The following is a 15,650-nucleotide window of genomic DNA, read 5'->3' as shown; positions in this document are numbered from 1 at the left end:
CTGCAACAGCTGAAATGAATATTGTTTTAATGTACGGCCTTTTTTTTCCAGAAAAGTGCTCAGAAGGAATTAATGAATTTAGCTAGCGATTTGTCTCATAGCTGGCACAATATTGAGAAAGCAGCGGAAAAAGCTAGAAGGAAACGTTCACAGGTAGACATAGAATGCAAGGAAGCACCAAATCATCTCACAGAACTAATGAACCAATTGAGAAGAGCTTCAGCAGAGGAACTTAAAGCTGTAAGTTACTCCTTCTCTTCCATGCAGATAAGCGGGTCTTGTATAGCTTTCATGTTGCATGATGCGTATGTAGTTACACCATCATTTCTGTATATTTGATGTGGGAGAAAAGTAATGAGACTGATTTTTTTATGTACCGTAGTTTTTATTTTTTCAGTCAATAATATTGCCCAAGGGAACTCCCTTGGGCAACTATACACTGGCAGTCATTGTTCCCACTCTGGGTTGCAGTGCTCTCGGTCACATTCTTCTGAATGTTCCTGAATCCCAAAATGTCATTTTAAGACATTTTTCAATTTTGGGGAAAAAATCAAAAGGACTCAGTTCAGGTGAATAGGGGGCCACAGAACAATATGAAAGCCTTTTGAAGTCAAAAATTCCACGATGGAAGTGGCCGCATGGCATGGGGTGATCTCACGAAGCAGCATCCACTTGTGTGCAATGTCCAGTCTCAGTTAATAATTCTCTCTTTCCTGAGCCTTTCAACTTTAGCTTTGTAAAACATTTGGTTGAAAGTTTGTCCTGGAGGAACAAATTCTTTATGCACGATAGCCCTACTGTCAAAAAAGCAAATTTGCTTTGTTTTGATCTTTGATTTGCTTATTTGAGCTGTTTTTGGTCAAGTAGATGTGTGTGTGCCACTCCTTACTTTTCCACTTTTTCTCAGGGTCCCACTCATAAATCCACGTGATGACTCGACTAAACCATTAGTGTGCCAAAGTTTGATGTACAGTGAAAGTGTTTAACAGGTCACCCATCATCCTTATTGTTAAACTTCAGTCTGATCTCACAAGAGCACGCACACTGAAGTGTTTTTCTTGGTGTTTTAGGGTTTCGTGTAGCTGCTGGCTCGCACCTTGTACTTGAAACTGAGTCAGAACACTTCACAAGATCTGTTACCCGACGTAACATCTGAAGTATTTATCTTTTCCTTTTAATCGAGTGCTACAGTTGATTCTCTTGAAGTCGGGGTCCTGCTAATCAGTGCCTCAGAAATCCTGTGTGTTGCTGAGGAAAGGCTTGACTTCTTAACATTCTGAAGTTACTGGAGCAAAAGAAGAAAACTTAGACTCATATCATAAAAAGCACGTCCTCTAGTTTCAGACATATATTTCCTTGAGTAGTTGTACAGCTCATTAGTGTGATTCACGAATTAGAGAAGAACACAACTTTCATAAGACATATGCCTTGGAGGCTCAATATGACAGTCCAGATTGCAGTATATTTCAACTGTCGCAAAACCATCCTGTCTCTCATGTTAATTTTTGGAGAGTGTGGTTGCTCTTTGATAGTCCAGCCACTGCCAAGCCACCACCACAAAACGTAAAATGTGCCACCCACAGTGGGTGAAGCAACTTCTCACCACTTCTTGCTGTTTCCTTGTATTCCACACTGCCCGCTTAATGTCTGCAAACACGAAAACAGCCATGCACAGTATATGTTCTTCAACTTACTTGCTACTACTTAATATTATTCTGTCATGTTCATCTTTCCTTGCACCACATGACGAGTGTTATACAGGTGCCCACTAGAACTGATAGACTCAATTCAGTGCGTACACATACAGGGGGCGCACACGCGTACAGACGCACGTAGTTGGTTGCCTGGGTTACTTCCCATCAAGTGGACTCTCCCAACATTGAAAAAGTCTCTCTGCAGTGCCGTATAATTGTTAACCAGTTATTTTCAACAAGACGGTGTAACTTCACATACAGCTCGCGTTTCAATGTCACTGCTTGCTGATGTTTTTTGGTGATCGCATTATTTAACTGTGACTTTGGCCTCCACGATCGCCTGACCTAACACCACCTGACCATTTTTTTTTCCCGGGGTTTAGCAAAAGCAACTGTCCAAAATCCATCAATGAATGGAAAACTGCAATATCTACTTTCACTGCTTCAATTACAGAAGAAATGTTACAGCTTGTGTTTGGAAACATAAGACGAAACTATCTTTGGCTGTAGTTTAAACTATTGTTTCTTCAATAAACTGGTTCTGAGTATAGTGGCATCAACATAACATGGTTTTACACCCAGAACTGTTTTATAGAAGATGACAAAGGCTGTAAAAGCCTATGCTCTCATAGGCAGTTGTACTGTTATATGTATTGTAGTATTGGAATAAATCCCCCCCATGAACCATGGACCGTGCTGTTAGTGGGGAGGCTGGTGTGCCTCAACGATACAGATAGCCATACCGTAGGTCCAACCACAACAGAGGGGTATCTGTTGAGAGGCCAGACAAACGTGTGGTTCCTGAAGAGGGGCAGTAGCCTTTTCAGTAGTTGCAGGGGCAACAGCCTGGATGATTGACTGATCTGGCCCTGTAACACTAACCAAAACGGCCTTGCTGTTTTGGTACTGCGAACGGTTGAAAGCAATGGGAAAGTACAGCCGTAATTTTTCCCGAGGGCATGCAGCTTTACTGTATGATTAAATGATGATGGCATCCTCTTGGGTAAAATATTCCAGAGGTAAAATAGTCCCCCATTCGGATCTCCGGGTGGGGACTACTCGAGAGGACTCGGGAGAAAGAAAACTGGCGTTCTACGGATCAGAGTGTGGAATGTCAGATCCCTTAATCGGGCATGTAGGTGAGAAAATTTAAAAAGGGAAATGGATTGGCTAAAGTTAGATATAGTGGGAATTAGTGAAGTTCGATGGCAGAAGGAACGAGACTTTAGGTCAGGTGGATACAGAGTTATAAATACAAAATCAAATAGGGGTAATGCAGGAATAGGTTTAATAATGGATAAAAAAATAAGAGTGCGAGTAAGCTACTACCAACAGCATAGTGAACGCATTATTGTGGCCAAGATAGACATGAAGCCCGCGCCTACTACAGTAGTAAAAGTTTATATGCCTACTAGCTCTGCAGATGATGAAGAAATTGATGAAATGTATGATGAGATAAAAGAAATTATTCAGGTAGTGAAGGTAGACAAAAATTTAATAGTCATGGGTGACTGGAATTCGACAGTAGGAAAAGGAAGATCAGTTTGAATTCCGTAGAAGTAATGGAACACGTGAGGCAATACTGACCCCTATGATTTATCTTAGAAGCTAGATTAAGAAAAGGCAAACCTATGTTCCTAGTATTTGTAGACTTACAGAAAGCTTTTACAATGTTGACTGGAATACTCTTTCAAATTCTGAAGCTTGCAGGGGTAAAATACAGCGAGTGAAAGGCTATTTACAATTTGTACAGAAACCGGATGGCAGTTATAAGTGTCGAGGGGCAAGCAGTGGTTGGGAAGAGTGAGACAGGGTTGTAGCCTATCCCCAATGTTATTCAATCTGTATATTGAGCAAGCAGTAAAGGAAACAAAAGGAAAGTTCGGAGTAGGTATTAAAATCCATGGAGAAGAAATAAAAACGTTGAGGTTTGCCGATGACATTGTAATTCTGTCAGAAACAGCAAAGGACTTGGAAGAGCAGTTGAACAGAATTGACAGTGTCTTGAAAGGAGGATATAAGATGAACACCAATAAAAGCAAAACGAGGATAATGGAATGTAGTCGAATTAAATTGGGTGATGCTGAGGGAATTTGATTAGGAAATGAGACACTTATAGTAGTAAACGAGTTTTGCTATTTGGGGAGCAAAATAACTGATGATTGTCGAAGTAGAGAGGATATAAAATGTAGACTGACAATGGCAAGGAACGCGTTTCTGAACAAGAGAAATTTGTTAACTTCGAGTGTAGATTTAAGTGTCAGGAAGTCGTTTCTGAAAGTATTTGTGAGGAGTGTAGCCATGTGTGGAAGTGAAACATGGATGATAAATAGTTCGGACAAGAATAGAATAGCAGCTTTCGAAATGTGGTGCTACAGAAGAATACTGAAGATTAGATGGGTTGATCACATAACTAATGAGGAGGTATTGAATAGGATTGGGGAGAAGAGGAGTTTGTGGCACAACTTGACTAGAAGAAGGGATCGCTTGGTAGGACATGTTCTTAGGCATCAAGGGACGACCAATTTAGCATTGGAGGGCAGCGTGGATGGTAAAAATAGTAGAGGGAGACCAAGAGATGACTACACTAAGCAGATTCAGAAGGATGTAGGTTGCAGTAGGTACTGGGAGATGAAGCAGCTTGCACAGGATAGAGTAGCATGGAGAGCTGCATCAAACCAGTCTCAGGACTGAAGACAACAAGAAGATATTTGCATGCAGTGGGGAAGGGTAAAAAATTAGATATTTGGGTAGCACATGGCCCAAGCCAAAATCACAAAAATGAGTGGGTGGCCATATATGCATCTCCGCTTGTGTCATCAATTAGCTCATGAAAAACACCGACCATTTGTAAGTTGTTGTTGTTGAGAAATGATGTCTTTATGCTAACTTAAGGAAAACGCAGCAGCTACTCACTGTACAAGACGTGCATGCATCCACAAAAGATAATGTTATGCATCTGGTAGAACAATGACGGTATGGTGTACTACAAATTGCTTCGCTAAGGCGTAACCATTACTGCTGACATTTACTGACAACAACTGAAATGTCTGGCAAATGCAATCCAAGAACAATGACCGGGAAGATAGCGTGATGTGATGCTACTCCACAGTAATGTCCTCCTGCATTCTGCAGGACTGAAAAGTAATACTGGAGCTGGGTTGGAAAGTCACTCCGCACCCACCTTATTCACCTGATTTTGCGACCTCAGATTTCCACGTTCTCTGCTCTCTATCAAACAGCTTTCAAGGTACTCCCTTTCCAGATGGAAACACCCTCTGAGCATGGCTCGACTAGTTCTTCACCTGATAGCCACATGATTCCTACAGTTTAATTGGAAAGTTACCCTGGCATTGGCAGACTGTTGTAAACATTGAAGAAGAATATGTCAGTGATGACTAAATCCTTGTTACGTGTATCTGTTGTGTTTAATAAGCTTAGGTACAAATGCTATGAACTTGCGCAGCAACCTAATAGTATGGAGGTTAGTGCTTAATGAAGAAGAGATTGTAGAAAGTCAAACAATGGAAAATTCAGGTTGGAATGCAACAGTATTATGAAAAGGATAGTTGCTTCTCACCATATACCGGAGATGCTGAGTTGCAGATAGGCACAAACATAGGTTGTATTTGTGTGTGGAGAAGAGGGAGGGGGAGCATATTTTTGATAAATATCTTGTTGGCTGAAAGCTGATTTTCTGACAGTTTTTTTCTTGTGCCATTCTGCAACTCGGCACCTGTGCTATATGATGAGTAGCAGCTGTCCTTTCCATAATATTGTTAGATTTTAGAAAGTGTTGCAGGTATCACTAAGTGGAAGGAACACCTTGGCATTTTATACGAAGCTGGAAATTTAATTAAGATAGGAGGATGGTTTGAAAAGTTCTCAGAATGGAATAGAAAAAAGTACTTACATCACTGAAACATTTTTTTTCATTTTTCAATGTAGTCTCCTTGTAACTAATGCACTTGGTCCAACAATGTTCCAGTGCCTTGATCCCATCTTGAAAATGAGTTTCCTCCAGACTTGCAAAAGAATTGTTAATTCCAGCTATCAATTCCTCATTTGAAGTGAATCTGCGTCCACCAAGAAAAATTTTTAGTTTTGGGAAGAGATGGAAGTCTGTCAGAGCCATATCAGGTGAATAAAGTAGGTGTGACAACAATTTATACCTTAGTTCGTGTAATTTTGCCATGCCGCTGGCACGTGTGGGGGTACATGTCAAGAGTCGCAGCACCCATCTTGCAGATAATATTTTCATTTCTAATTCTTCAGTTTAAATGCGATATACCTTTTCAGATGATATCTGGCAAGTTTGAGCAATTTCACGCATTTTCAATGGGCGATCCTCCACACCCATTTTGTGCACTTATGCAATGATTTCTGGAGTAGTGACACGTCTTGGCCGGCCACTGTGCGAATCATCTAAGATCTCTCGACCAAATGTAAATTCGTTCACCCACTTGGCAACAGTTGTATATGAAGATGCATTGTCCCCTAGTGTATTCTGGAAATCGGCATGAATGTCCTTTGCTTTCATACATTTCTTTACAAAGTTCTTAATCTCTGCTCGAATCTTGAATTTTCATTTTTTTTTTTTCTTCCTTTTTCCCCCCATCTTTGCAAATCACTACGTGGGAGCAACAGAGCCAAGTCGCAGCCACAGCTCTCTTTCGAGAGCATGACACCTCTTTACAGACAGTCCAATGAATATTACGTGAAACACTCGTTGTGCTGGTGCTGACCTCTTGTGGTGATTCCGAGAACTTTTCAAACCACCCTCGTACACCAAAGAAAGGAAGGAGTGCCTTACTTGTTGGTAGACTAAGCTACATGAAGACATGTGAAAATTTGTCCAATAAAAATATTAGAATGGAGGAGGGATCATGCGCTTCCGTTATGATACAATAGTTAAATTGTGTTGAAATTATTTCAGTAATGTATGAGATCATGGAAGTAAGTGCAGTCAGCTGGTTATCACCATTCCCTACATCTACATCTATACTCCACAAAGCAAAGTCAGGTGTGGGTGGATGGTACGTTATGTATCAATGTCGCACCCCCGCACTCTTCCCCATTTCATTCACAAATGACTCGTGGGAAGAAAGATTGCTGATAAGCTTTCATGTGAGGTCTGGGGTATCTCTAATTTTCCCTCCATGGTCTTTTCGCGAAATAGTGTGTACATAAAGTTCAAGGATACTTTAAATTATCGTCGACTGCGGCAGTCGCTTCCCGTATTCTCTCCCAGAGCTCTGCTACATCACATGCTAGGGCGGTACATACACCAGATCTATAATGTGTCCCCACAGTAAAAAGTCACATGGAGTGAGATCTGGTGATCGGGAAGGCCCTTTCATGAAACAGCTGTCCCCTTTTGTAGCAAGGACGATCTATCGATGCAGCAGCTCCGTGTTCAGGTACCGACGAACTTCGCGATGAAAACGGGGTGGAGCCCCATCCTGCTGAAAGATGAACGGAGAGTCCGATTGCATTTGAGGCATCAGCCATTGCCCCAACATGTCCAAGTAGGAATATCCAGTGACAGTACTCTCGGCAAAGAACAATGTGGCCTGTACAGTTTTTGACGCGACACAGCACAAAGAACATTTACCTTTGGGGAATCGTGCTCAAATTCAATGCATTCATGTGGATGCTTTGAACCCCATATTCAACAATTATGCCTGTTCACTTTCCCATTAGTGTGAAAAGTGGCTTCATCGCTAAAAATTAAGCGATCAACAATGCCATCCCCATCCTCATTCAATTGTTGCAACTGCAAACAAAACTCAAAACACTTGTCTTTGTCGTCATTGAGCTTCTGCACTAGCTCCAATTTGAATGGTTTCATGGACAGCTTCTGTCACAGGACTTTCCACACTGTCATTGGAGCAATTTAGAGTTCACAGGATGCACGATTCACAGATTCCTTTGGAGTCTTTACAAATGTCTCTCGTACGTGCTCCACATTCACTTCACTTGCACTGGGACATCTGCCTCTCTCTGTCGGGCACAAGAAACCCGTCGTAACAAATTTGTTGTGCCAGTGGTAAATGGCCTTCCATGTTGGTGGCTTCTTGCCATACTTGGTTCTAAACAATCATTGAACAGCTGTAGCACACTTGTTTTTCTCGAATTCCAACACACAGAAAGCTTGCTCTGCACCTGAACGCGCTACATTTGCAACTAGCACTGATTATCAGCAACTTACCAAACTACGCTGTGTTGGTATACATAAAAAAAAAACTTTCAGGGTTTCTCTTCAAAATGACATGTATAATATCTGTCCAATGTTTGGTTCTTGTGCAATAAATAATTGAGTGTTCCCAGACTATATGTACACCCTGTACATGTTGTAGGAAGCAATATACTAGTAACTCTTCTAGGAATGATAATTAATTGAAACCCTCAGCTCCCGACAGGTGTTGTTGATATACGTTGATAGGGACAGCTGAAAATGTTCCCCGACCGGGACTTGAACCCAGATCTCCTGCTTACATGGCAGACGCTCTATCCGTCTGAGCCACCGAGGGTACAGACGAATAGTGCGACTGCAGGGACTTATCCCTTGCACGCTTCCCGTGAGACCCACATTCCCAACTGTCCACCGTCTATATACGTAATGTACCTAATAGATATTTGCCCTTCCACTCATTACTCGCGCACACCAAGTTGTCTATTCCCATAAGAGTTCAGGCAACCTGTGCGCATTTGCACAGACGAACGTCAATGGCTGGATAGCCTTTAACTATATATATGAAGATAGTAATTGTTCTCGAAAGAACAGATACCATTGATCACCGTGCAGCTTCTCTAGAATAAATGATAATTAATTAAAACCCTTATCTGCTGACAGGTGTTGTTGATATACCTCGATGGGGACAGCTGAAAATGTGTGTGTGTGTGTGTGTGTGTGTGTGTGTGTGTGTGTGTGTGTGTGTGTGTGTGCCATGTAAGCAGGAGATCCCGGGTTCGAGTCCCGGTCGGGGCACACATTTTCAGCTGTCCCCATCGAGGTATATCATCACCTGTAGGCAGCTGAAGGTTTCAATTATCATTCATTCTAGAGAACCTGCACAGTCATCAATGGTATCTGTTCTCTCAAGTACAATTACTATCTCCATATATATATATTCTAGGAATGTACGCTCTTGGAAGTTTTGACAGTAAAGAGCACAGTGGTGCAGAATGCTTCTCTTGCAGCGTCGCTCTGGGGTTAGCTGAGCATCATCTTCACTCTCTTACTAAATGAACCTTTAACGAAATGTGCTGCTCTTCTTTGAATGCCCTTGTTCTTGTGTCTTTCCTATCTGATACAGAAACCAGCCTGATGAGGTTCATAAAGTATTGGTTGAACAAGGGTTTTGTAAGCTGCCTGCGTTGTGGGTTGCCTCCATCTCCACAGGATCTTCCAATGAGTCTGTTTGGTGTCAGCCGCAGCAATAAGTTTCATGTGTTCATTCCACTTTAAACTGCTCCATACGTACATTCCTAGATGTTTTATGGGAGTGATTGCATCCAGTGAGTGTTCTGCAGTTGTTCAGCCATATAGCAGTGGGTCTTCCTGCCTATTTATTTGCAATTCATTAAATTTGTTTTACGTTGAGGGTCACCTGCCAATCCCTGCACCAAGCATTGATCATTTGCAGATTGTGTTGGATTTCGATTCAATTTCCTAGTGTTGCAACATCTCTGTACACAACAGTATTTTCCATGAAAATCTTCATGGTACTTTCAACATTAGGACATTTATGTATTATACATCTGAACGTTTCTCTCTATTGAAAATGACATGTTGTTTTCTGTTACCTAGAAAATCTTCAGTCCAATCACTCAGCTTGTCCAATATTCCATATGCTCCTGTTTTGTTGTCAAAGGTATGAAATTGTGTCGAACACATTCCGGAAGCTGAGAAAATGTTTTTTTCCCCTTTAAAATTCATTTTTGTAAGTTAGTTTCTGTAGTTGTAAATTATTTTTATTGAGGTTGGATTCCTCTGGAAACCATGTTCTCAACTACCACAGTATTAGTGCTGTAAACAAGAAAAATGGCAGCCTCAGTTGTAAGAGATTGGAAATAATTTATTACAGCAAATTGATTTGTCACCGCATGGCCATTTTCAGTACAAAAATAAGTATTGAAGACTCGTGTAATAAAAGCACATACTAACAACTTCAACATGGCCGTCCGCAGCTTGTGGTCTAATGGCTAGCGTTGCTGCCTCTGGATCACAGAGTCCCGGGTTCGATTCCCGGCTGGTTCGGCCATTTTATCTGCCCAGGCACTGGGTGTTTGTGTTGCGCCATCATTTCAACATCATCATTATTTGTGAACATGGCTAAAATTTGACTGTGTAAAGATTGGGACACTGTACAGGCACTGATGACCGTGCGGTTAATCAGCCCACAAACCAATCATCAACATCCTCCTCATCCAACGTTTATTGTGTGTTGAGGTCATGTTGAAGTTATAATATGTGCTTTTATTGCACAAATTTTAAAACTAATATTTGCACTGAAGAGGGTCCTGTAGTGAATGAAATAGATTTTCTGTAATAAATGATTTCATCTCTTAGAATCGAGGCTGCCATTTTTTAATTTTTTTTTATACAGGAGCTATTATTATTATTATCTTTTTTTTCCTCAGACTTAAGTCTGGTTAAAAATGGAACGTGACGCGGACCTCGGTCAAGCGTGACTTCCTTGTAACTGTATGGTATATGTTATATTGCATTTAGGAACTTTCGGGTCATTGAACATGTATCAATAATTACAGATTTTTGTAGTTGTATATATATGTTTGGATGTAGAAGTATTGCATTGATGTACTGGTGGATATTGTGAGGTATGACTCCTGTAGTTGATAATATAATTGGTATAATGTTGACTTTATCCTGATGCCACATGTCCTTGACTTCCTCAGCCAGTTGGATGTATTTTTCAATTTTTTCTCCTGTTTTCTTCTGTATATTTGTTGTATTGGGTATGGATATTTCGATTAGTTGTGTTAATTTCTTCTTTTTATTGGTGAGTATGATGTCAGGTTTGTTATGTGGTGTTGTTTTATCTGTTACAATGGTTCTGTTCCAGTATAATTTGTATTCATCATTCTCCAGTACATTTTGTGGTACATACTTGTATGTGGGAACGTGTTGTTTTATAAGTTTATGTTGTAAGGCAAGCTGTTGATGTATTATTTTTGCTACATTGTCATGTCTTCTGCGGTATTCTGTATCTGCTAGTATTGTACATCCACTTGTGATGTGATCTACTGTTTCTATTTGTTGTTTGCAAAGTCTGTCTTTATCTGTTGTGGTATTGGGACCTTTAATAATATGCTTGCTGTAATATCTGGTGTTTATTATTTGATCCTGTATTGCAATCATGAATCCTTCCATCTCACTGTATATATTGCCTTTTCTTAGCCATGTGTTGGATGCGTCTTGATCGATGTGTGGCTGTGCCATGTAGTGTTTTCTTTCTCCAATTTACTTTTTTTTGTATCTGTTGATGTTATGTGATCTAAAGGATTGTAGAAGTGGTTATGAAATTGCAGTGGTGTAGCCAATGTATTTATATGAGTGATTGCTTTGTGTATTTTGCTAGTTTCTGCTCGTTCTAGAAAGAATTTTCTTAAATTGTCTACATGTCCATAATGTAGGTTTTTTATGTCGATAAATCCCCTTCCTCCTTCCTTTCTGCTTAATGTGAATCTTTCAGTTGCTGAATGTATGTGATGTATTCTATATTTGTGGCATTGTGATCGTGTAAGTGTATTGAGTGCTTCTAGGTCTGTGTTACTCCATTTCACTACTCCAAATGAGTAAGTCAATATTCGTATAGCATAAGTATTTATAGCTTTTGTCTTGTTTCTTGCTGTCAATTCTGTTTTCAGTATTTTTGTTAGTCTCTGTCTATATTTTTCTTTTAGTTCTTCTTTAATATTTGTATTATCTATTCCTATTTTTTGTCTGTATCCTAGATATTTATAGGCATCTGTTTTTTCCATTGCTTCTATGCAGTCGCTGTGGTTCTCCAATATGTAATCTTCTTGTTTAGTGTGTTTTCCCTTGACAATGCTATTTTTCTTACATTTGTCTGTTCCAAAAGCCATATTTATATATCATTGCTGAATACTTCTGTTATCTTTAGTAATTGGTTGAGTTGTTGATTGGTTGCTGCCAGTAGTTTTAGATCATCCATGTATAGCAAAGGTGTGATTTTGTGCGGGTATGTTCCAGTAACATTGTATCCATAATATGTATTATTTAGCATGTTGGATAGTGGGTTCAGAGCAAGGCAGAACCAGAAAGGACTTAATGAGTCTCCTTGGTATATTCCACACTTAATCTGTATTGGCTGTGATGTGTGATTATTTGAATTTGTTTGGATATTAAGTATAGTTTTCCAATTTTTCATTTCTATGTTTAGGAACTGTATCAATTTAGGATCTACTTTGTATATTTCCAATATTTGTAGTAACCATGAATGGGGTACACTATCAAAAGCTTTTTGGTAATCAATGTATGCGTAGTGTAGCGACCTTTGTTTAGTTTTAGCTTGATATGTCACCTCTGTATCTATTATCAGTTGCTCTTTACATCCTCGTGCTCCTTTGCAGCAGCCTTTTTGTTCTTCATTTATAATTTTGTTCTGTGTTGTATGTGTCATTAATTTCTGTGTAATGACTGAAGTTAATATTTTGTATATTGTTGGTAGGCATGTTATGGGGCGATATTTAGCTGGGTTTGCTGTGTCTGCTTGATCTTTAGGTTGAAGATAAGTTATTCCATGTGTACGTGTATCAGGGAATGTGTATGGGTCTGCAATGTAACTGTTAAATAATTTACAAACGTGATTGTTGGGTTCAAATTAATGATATGAATATAATAGAGGGAAACATTCCACGTGGGAAAAATATATTTAAAAAGAAAGATGATGAGACTTACCAAACAAAAGCGCTGGCAGGTCGATAGACACACAAACAAACAAAAACATACACACAAAAATCTAGCTTTCGCAACCAACGGTTGCCTCGTCAGGAAAGAGGGAAGGAGAAGGAAAGACAAAAGGATATGGGTTTTAAGGGAGAGGGTAAGGAGTCATTCCAATCCCGGGAGCGGAAAGACTTACCTTAGGGGGAAAAAAGGACAGGTATACACTCGCACACACACACACACACACACACACACATATCCATCCGCATATACACAGACACAAGCAGACATTTGTAAAGGCAAAGAGTTTGGGCAGAGATGTCAGTCGGGACGGAAGTACAGAGGCAAAGATGATGTTGAAAGACAGGTGAGGTATGAGCGGCGGCAGATTGAAATTAGAAATTAGCGGAGATTGAGGCCTGGTGGATAGCGAGAAGAGAGGATATGCTGAAGGGCAAGTTCCCATCTCCGGAGTTCAGACAGGTTGGTGTTAGTGGGAAGTATCCAGATAACCCGGACGGTGTAACACTGTGCCAAGATGTGCTGGCCGTGCACCAAGGCATGTTTAGCCACAGGGTGATCCTCATTACCAACAAACACTGTCTGCCTGTGTCCATTCATGCGAATGGACAGTTTGTTGCTGGTCATTCCCACATAGAACGCTTCACAGTGTAGGCAGGTCAGTTGGTAAATCACGTGGGTGCTTTCACACGTGGCTCTGCCTTTGATCGTGTACACCTTCCGGGTTACAGGACTGGAATAGGTGGTGGTGGGAGGGTGCATGGGACAGGTTTTACACCGGGGGCGGTTACAGGGGTAGGAGCCAGAGGGTAGGGAAGGTGGTTTGGGGATTTCATGGGGATGAACTAAGAGGTTACGAAGGTTAGGTGGACGGCGGAAAGACACTCTTGGTGGAGTGGGGAGGATTTCATGAAGGATGGATCTCATTTCAGGGCAGGATTTGAGGAAGTCGTATCCCTGCTGGAGAGTCACATTCAGAATCTGATCCAGTCCCGGAAAGTATCCTGTCACAAGTGGGGCACTTTTGGGGTTCTTCTGTGGAAGGTTCCGGGTTTGAGGAGATGAGGAAGTGGCTCTGGTTATTTGCTTCTGTACCAGGTCGGGAGGGTAGTTACGGGATGCAAAAGCTGTTTTCAGGTTGTTGGTGTAATGATTCAAGGATTCCGGACTGGAGCAGATTCGTTTGCCACGAAGACCTAGGCTGTAGGGAAGGGACCGTTTGATGTGGAATGGGTGGCAGCTGTCATAATGGAGGTACTGTTGCTTGTTGGTGGGTTTGATGTGGACGGACGTGTGAAGCTGGCCATTGGACAGGTGGAGGTCAACGTCAAGGAAAGTGGCATGGGATTTAGAGTAGGACCAGGTGAATCTGATGGAACCAAAGGAGTTGAGGTTGGAGAGGAAATTCTGGAGTTCTTCTTCACTGTGAGTCCAGATCATGAAAATGTCATCAATAAATCTGTACCAAACTTTGGGTTGGCAGGCCTGGGTAACCAAGAAGGCTTCCTCTAAGCGACCCATGAATAGGTTGGCGTACGAGGGGGCCATCCTGGTACCCATGGCTGTTCCCTTTAATTGTTGGTATGTCTGGCCTTCAAAAGTGAAGAAGTTGTGGGTCAGGATGAAGCTGGCTAAGGTAATGAGGAAAGAGGTTTTAGGTAGGGCGGCAGGTGATCGGCGTGAAAGGAAGTGCTCCATCGCAGCGAGGCCCTGGACATGCGGAATATTTGTGTATAAGGAAGTGGCATCAATGGTTACAAGGATGGTTTCCGGGGGTAAGAGACTGGGTAGGGATTCCAGGCATTCGAGAAAGTGGTTGGTGTCTTTGATGAAGGATGGGAGACTGCATGTAATGGGTTGAAGGTGTTGATCTACGTAGGCAGAGATGCGTTCTGTGGGGGCTTGGTAACCAGCTACAATGGGACGGCCGGGATGATTGGGTTTGTGAATTTTGGGAAGAAGGTAGAAGGTAGGGGTGCGGGGTGTTGGTGGGGTCAGGAGGTTGATGGAGTCAGGTGAAAGGTTTTGTAGGGGGCCTAAGGTTCTGAGGATTCCTTGAAGCTCCGCCTGGACATCAGGAATGGGATTACCATGGCAAACTTTGTAAGTAGTGTTGTCTGAAAGCTGACACAGTCCCTCAGCCACGTACTCCCGACGATCAAGTACCACAGTCGTGGAACCCTTGTCCGCCGGAAGAATGACGATGGATTGGTCAGCCTTCAGATCACGGATAGCCTGGGCTTCAGCAGTGGTGATGTTGGGAGTAGGATTAAGGTTTTTTAAGAAGGATTGAGAGGCGAGGCTGGAAGTCAGAAATTCCTGGAAGGTTAGGAGAGGGTGATTTTGAGGAAGAGGAGGTGGGTCCCGCTGTGACGGAGGACGGAACTGTTCCAGGCATGGTTCAATTTGGATAGTATCTTGGGGAGTTGGATCATTAGGAGTAGGATTAGGATCATTTTTCTTCGTGGCAAAGTGATATTTCCAGCAGAGAGTACGGGTGTATGACAGTAAATCTTTGACAAGGGCTGTTTGGTTAAATCTGGGAGTGGGGCTGGAGGTGAGGCCTTTGGATAGGACAGAGGTTTCGGATTGGGAGAGAGGTTTGGAGGAGAGGTTAACTACTGAATTGGGGTGTTGTGGTTCCAGATTGTGTTGATTGGAATTTTGAGGTTTTGGAGGGAGTGGAGCTGGAAGTGGGAGATTGAGTAGATGGGAGAGACTAGGTTTGTGTGCAATGAGAGGAGGTTGAGGTTTGCTGGAATGGTTGTGAAGGGTGAGTGAGTTGCCTTTCCGGAGGTGGGAAACCAGGAGATTGGATAGTTTTTTAAGGTGGAGGGTGGCATGCTGTTCTAATTTGCGGTTGGCCTGTAGGAGGATGCTCTGAACAGCCGGTGTGGATGTGGGAGAGGAAAGATTGAGGACTTTTATTAGGGACAGGAGTTGATGGGAGTGTTGCTTGGCTGAGTGGATGTGTAGGTGAAGGATTAGGTGGGTGAGGG

General features: G+C 41.8%; 1 protein-coding gene across 2 annotated transcripts in view; it reads left to right on the top strand.

Moving 5' to 3' along the window:
• LOC126109578 (disks large homolog 5-like) overlaps positions 1 to 15,650 on the top strand; it is a 721,341-nt gene that overhangs the window by 685,683 nt on the left and 20,008 nt on the right. For both annotated transcript variants that reach the window (XM_049914610.1, XM_049914609.1), the window contains exon 7: positions 52 to 240. In XM_049914610.1, the coding sequence (XP_049770567.1) occupies positions 52 to 240 (189 nt within the window). The remainder of the gene's footprint in view (positions 1 to 51; positions 241 to 15,650) is intronic.

Source organism: Schistocerca cancellata, chromosome 12 (assembly GCF_023864275.1).
Source record: "Schistocerca cancellata isolate TAMUIC-IGC-003103 chromosome 12, iqSchCanc2.1, whole genome shotgun sequence".
NCBI lineage: Eukaryota > Metazoa > Arthropoda > Insecta > Orthoptera > Acrididae > Schistocerca > Schistocerca cancellata.
Note: the sequence above shows the minus strand (reverse complement) of the source record. Positions and strands in the feature narration are given on the sequence as shown.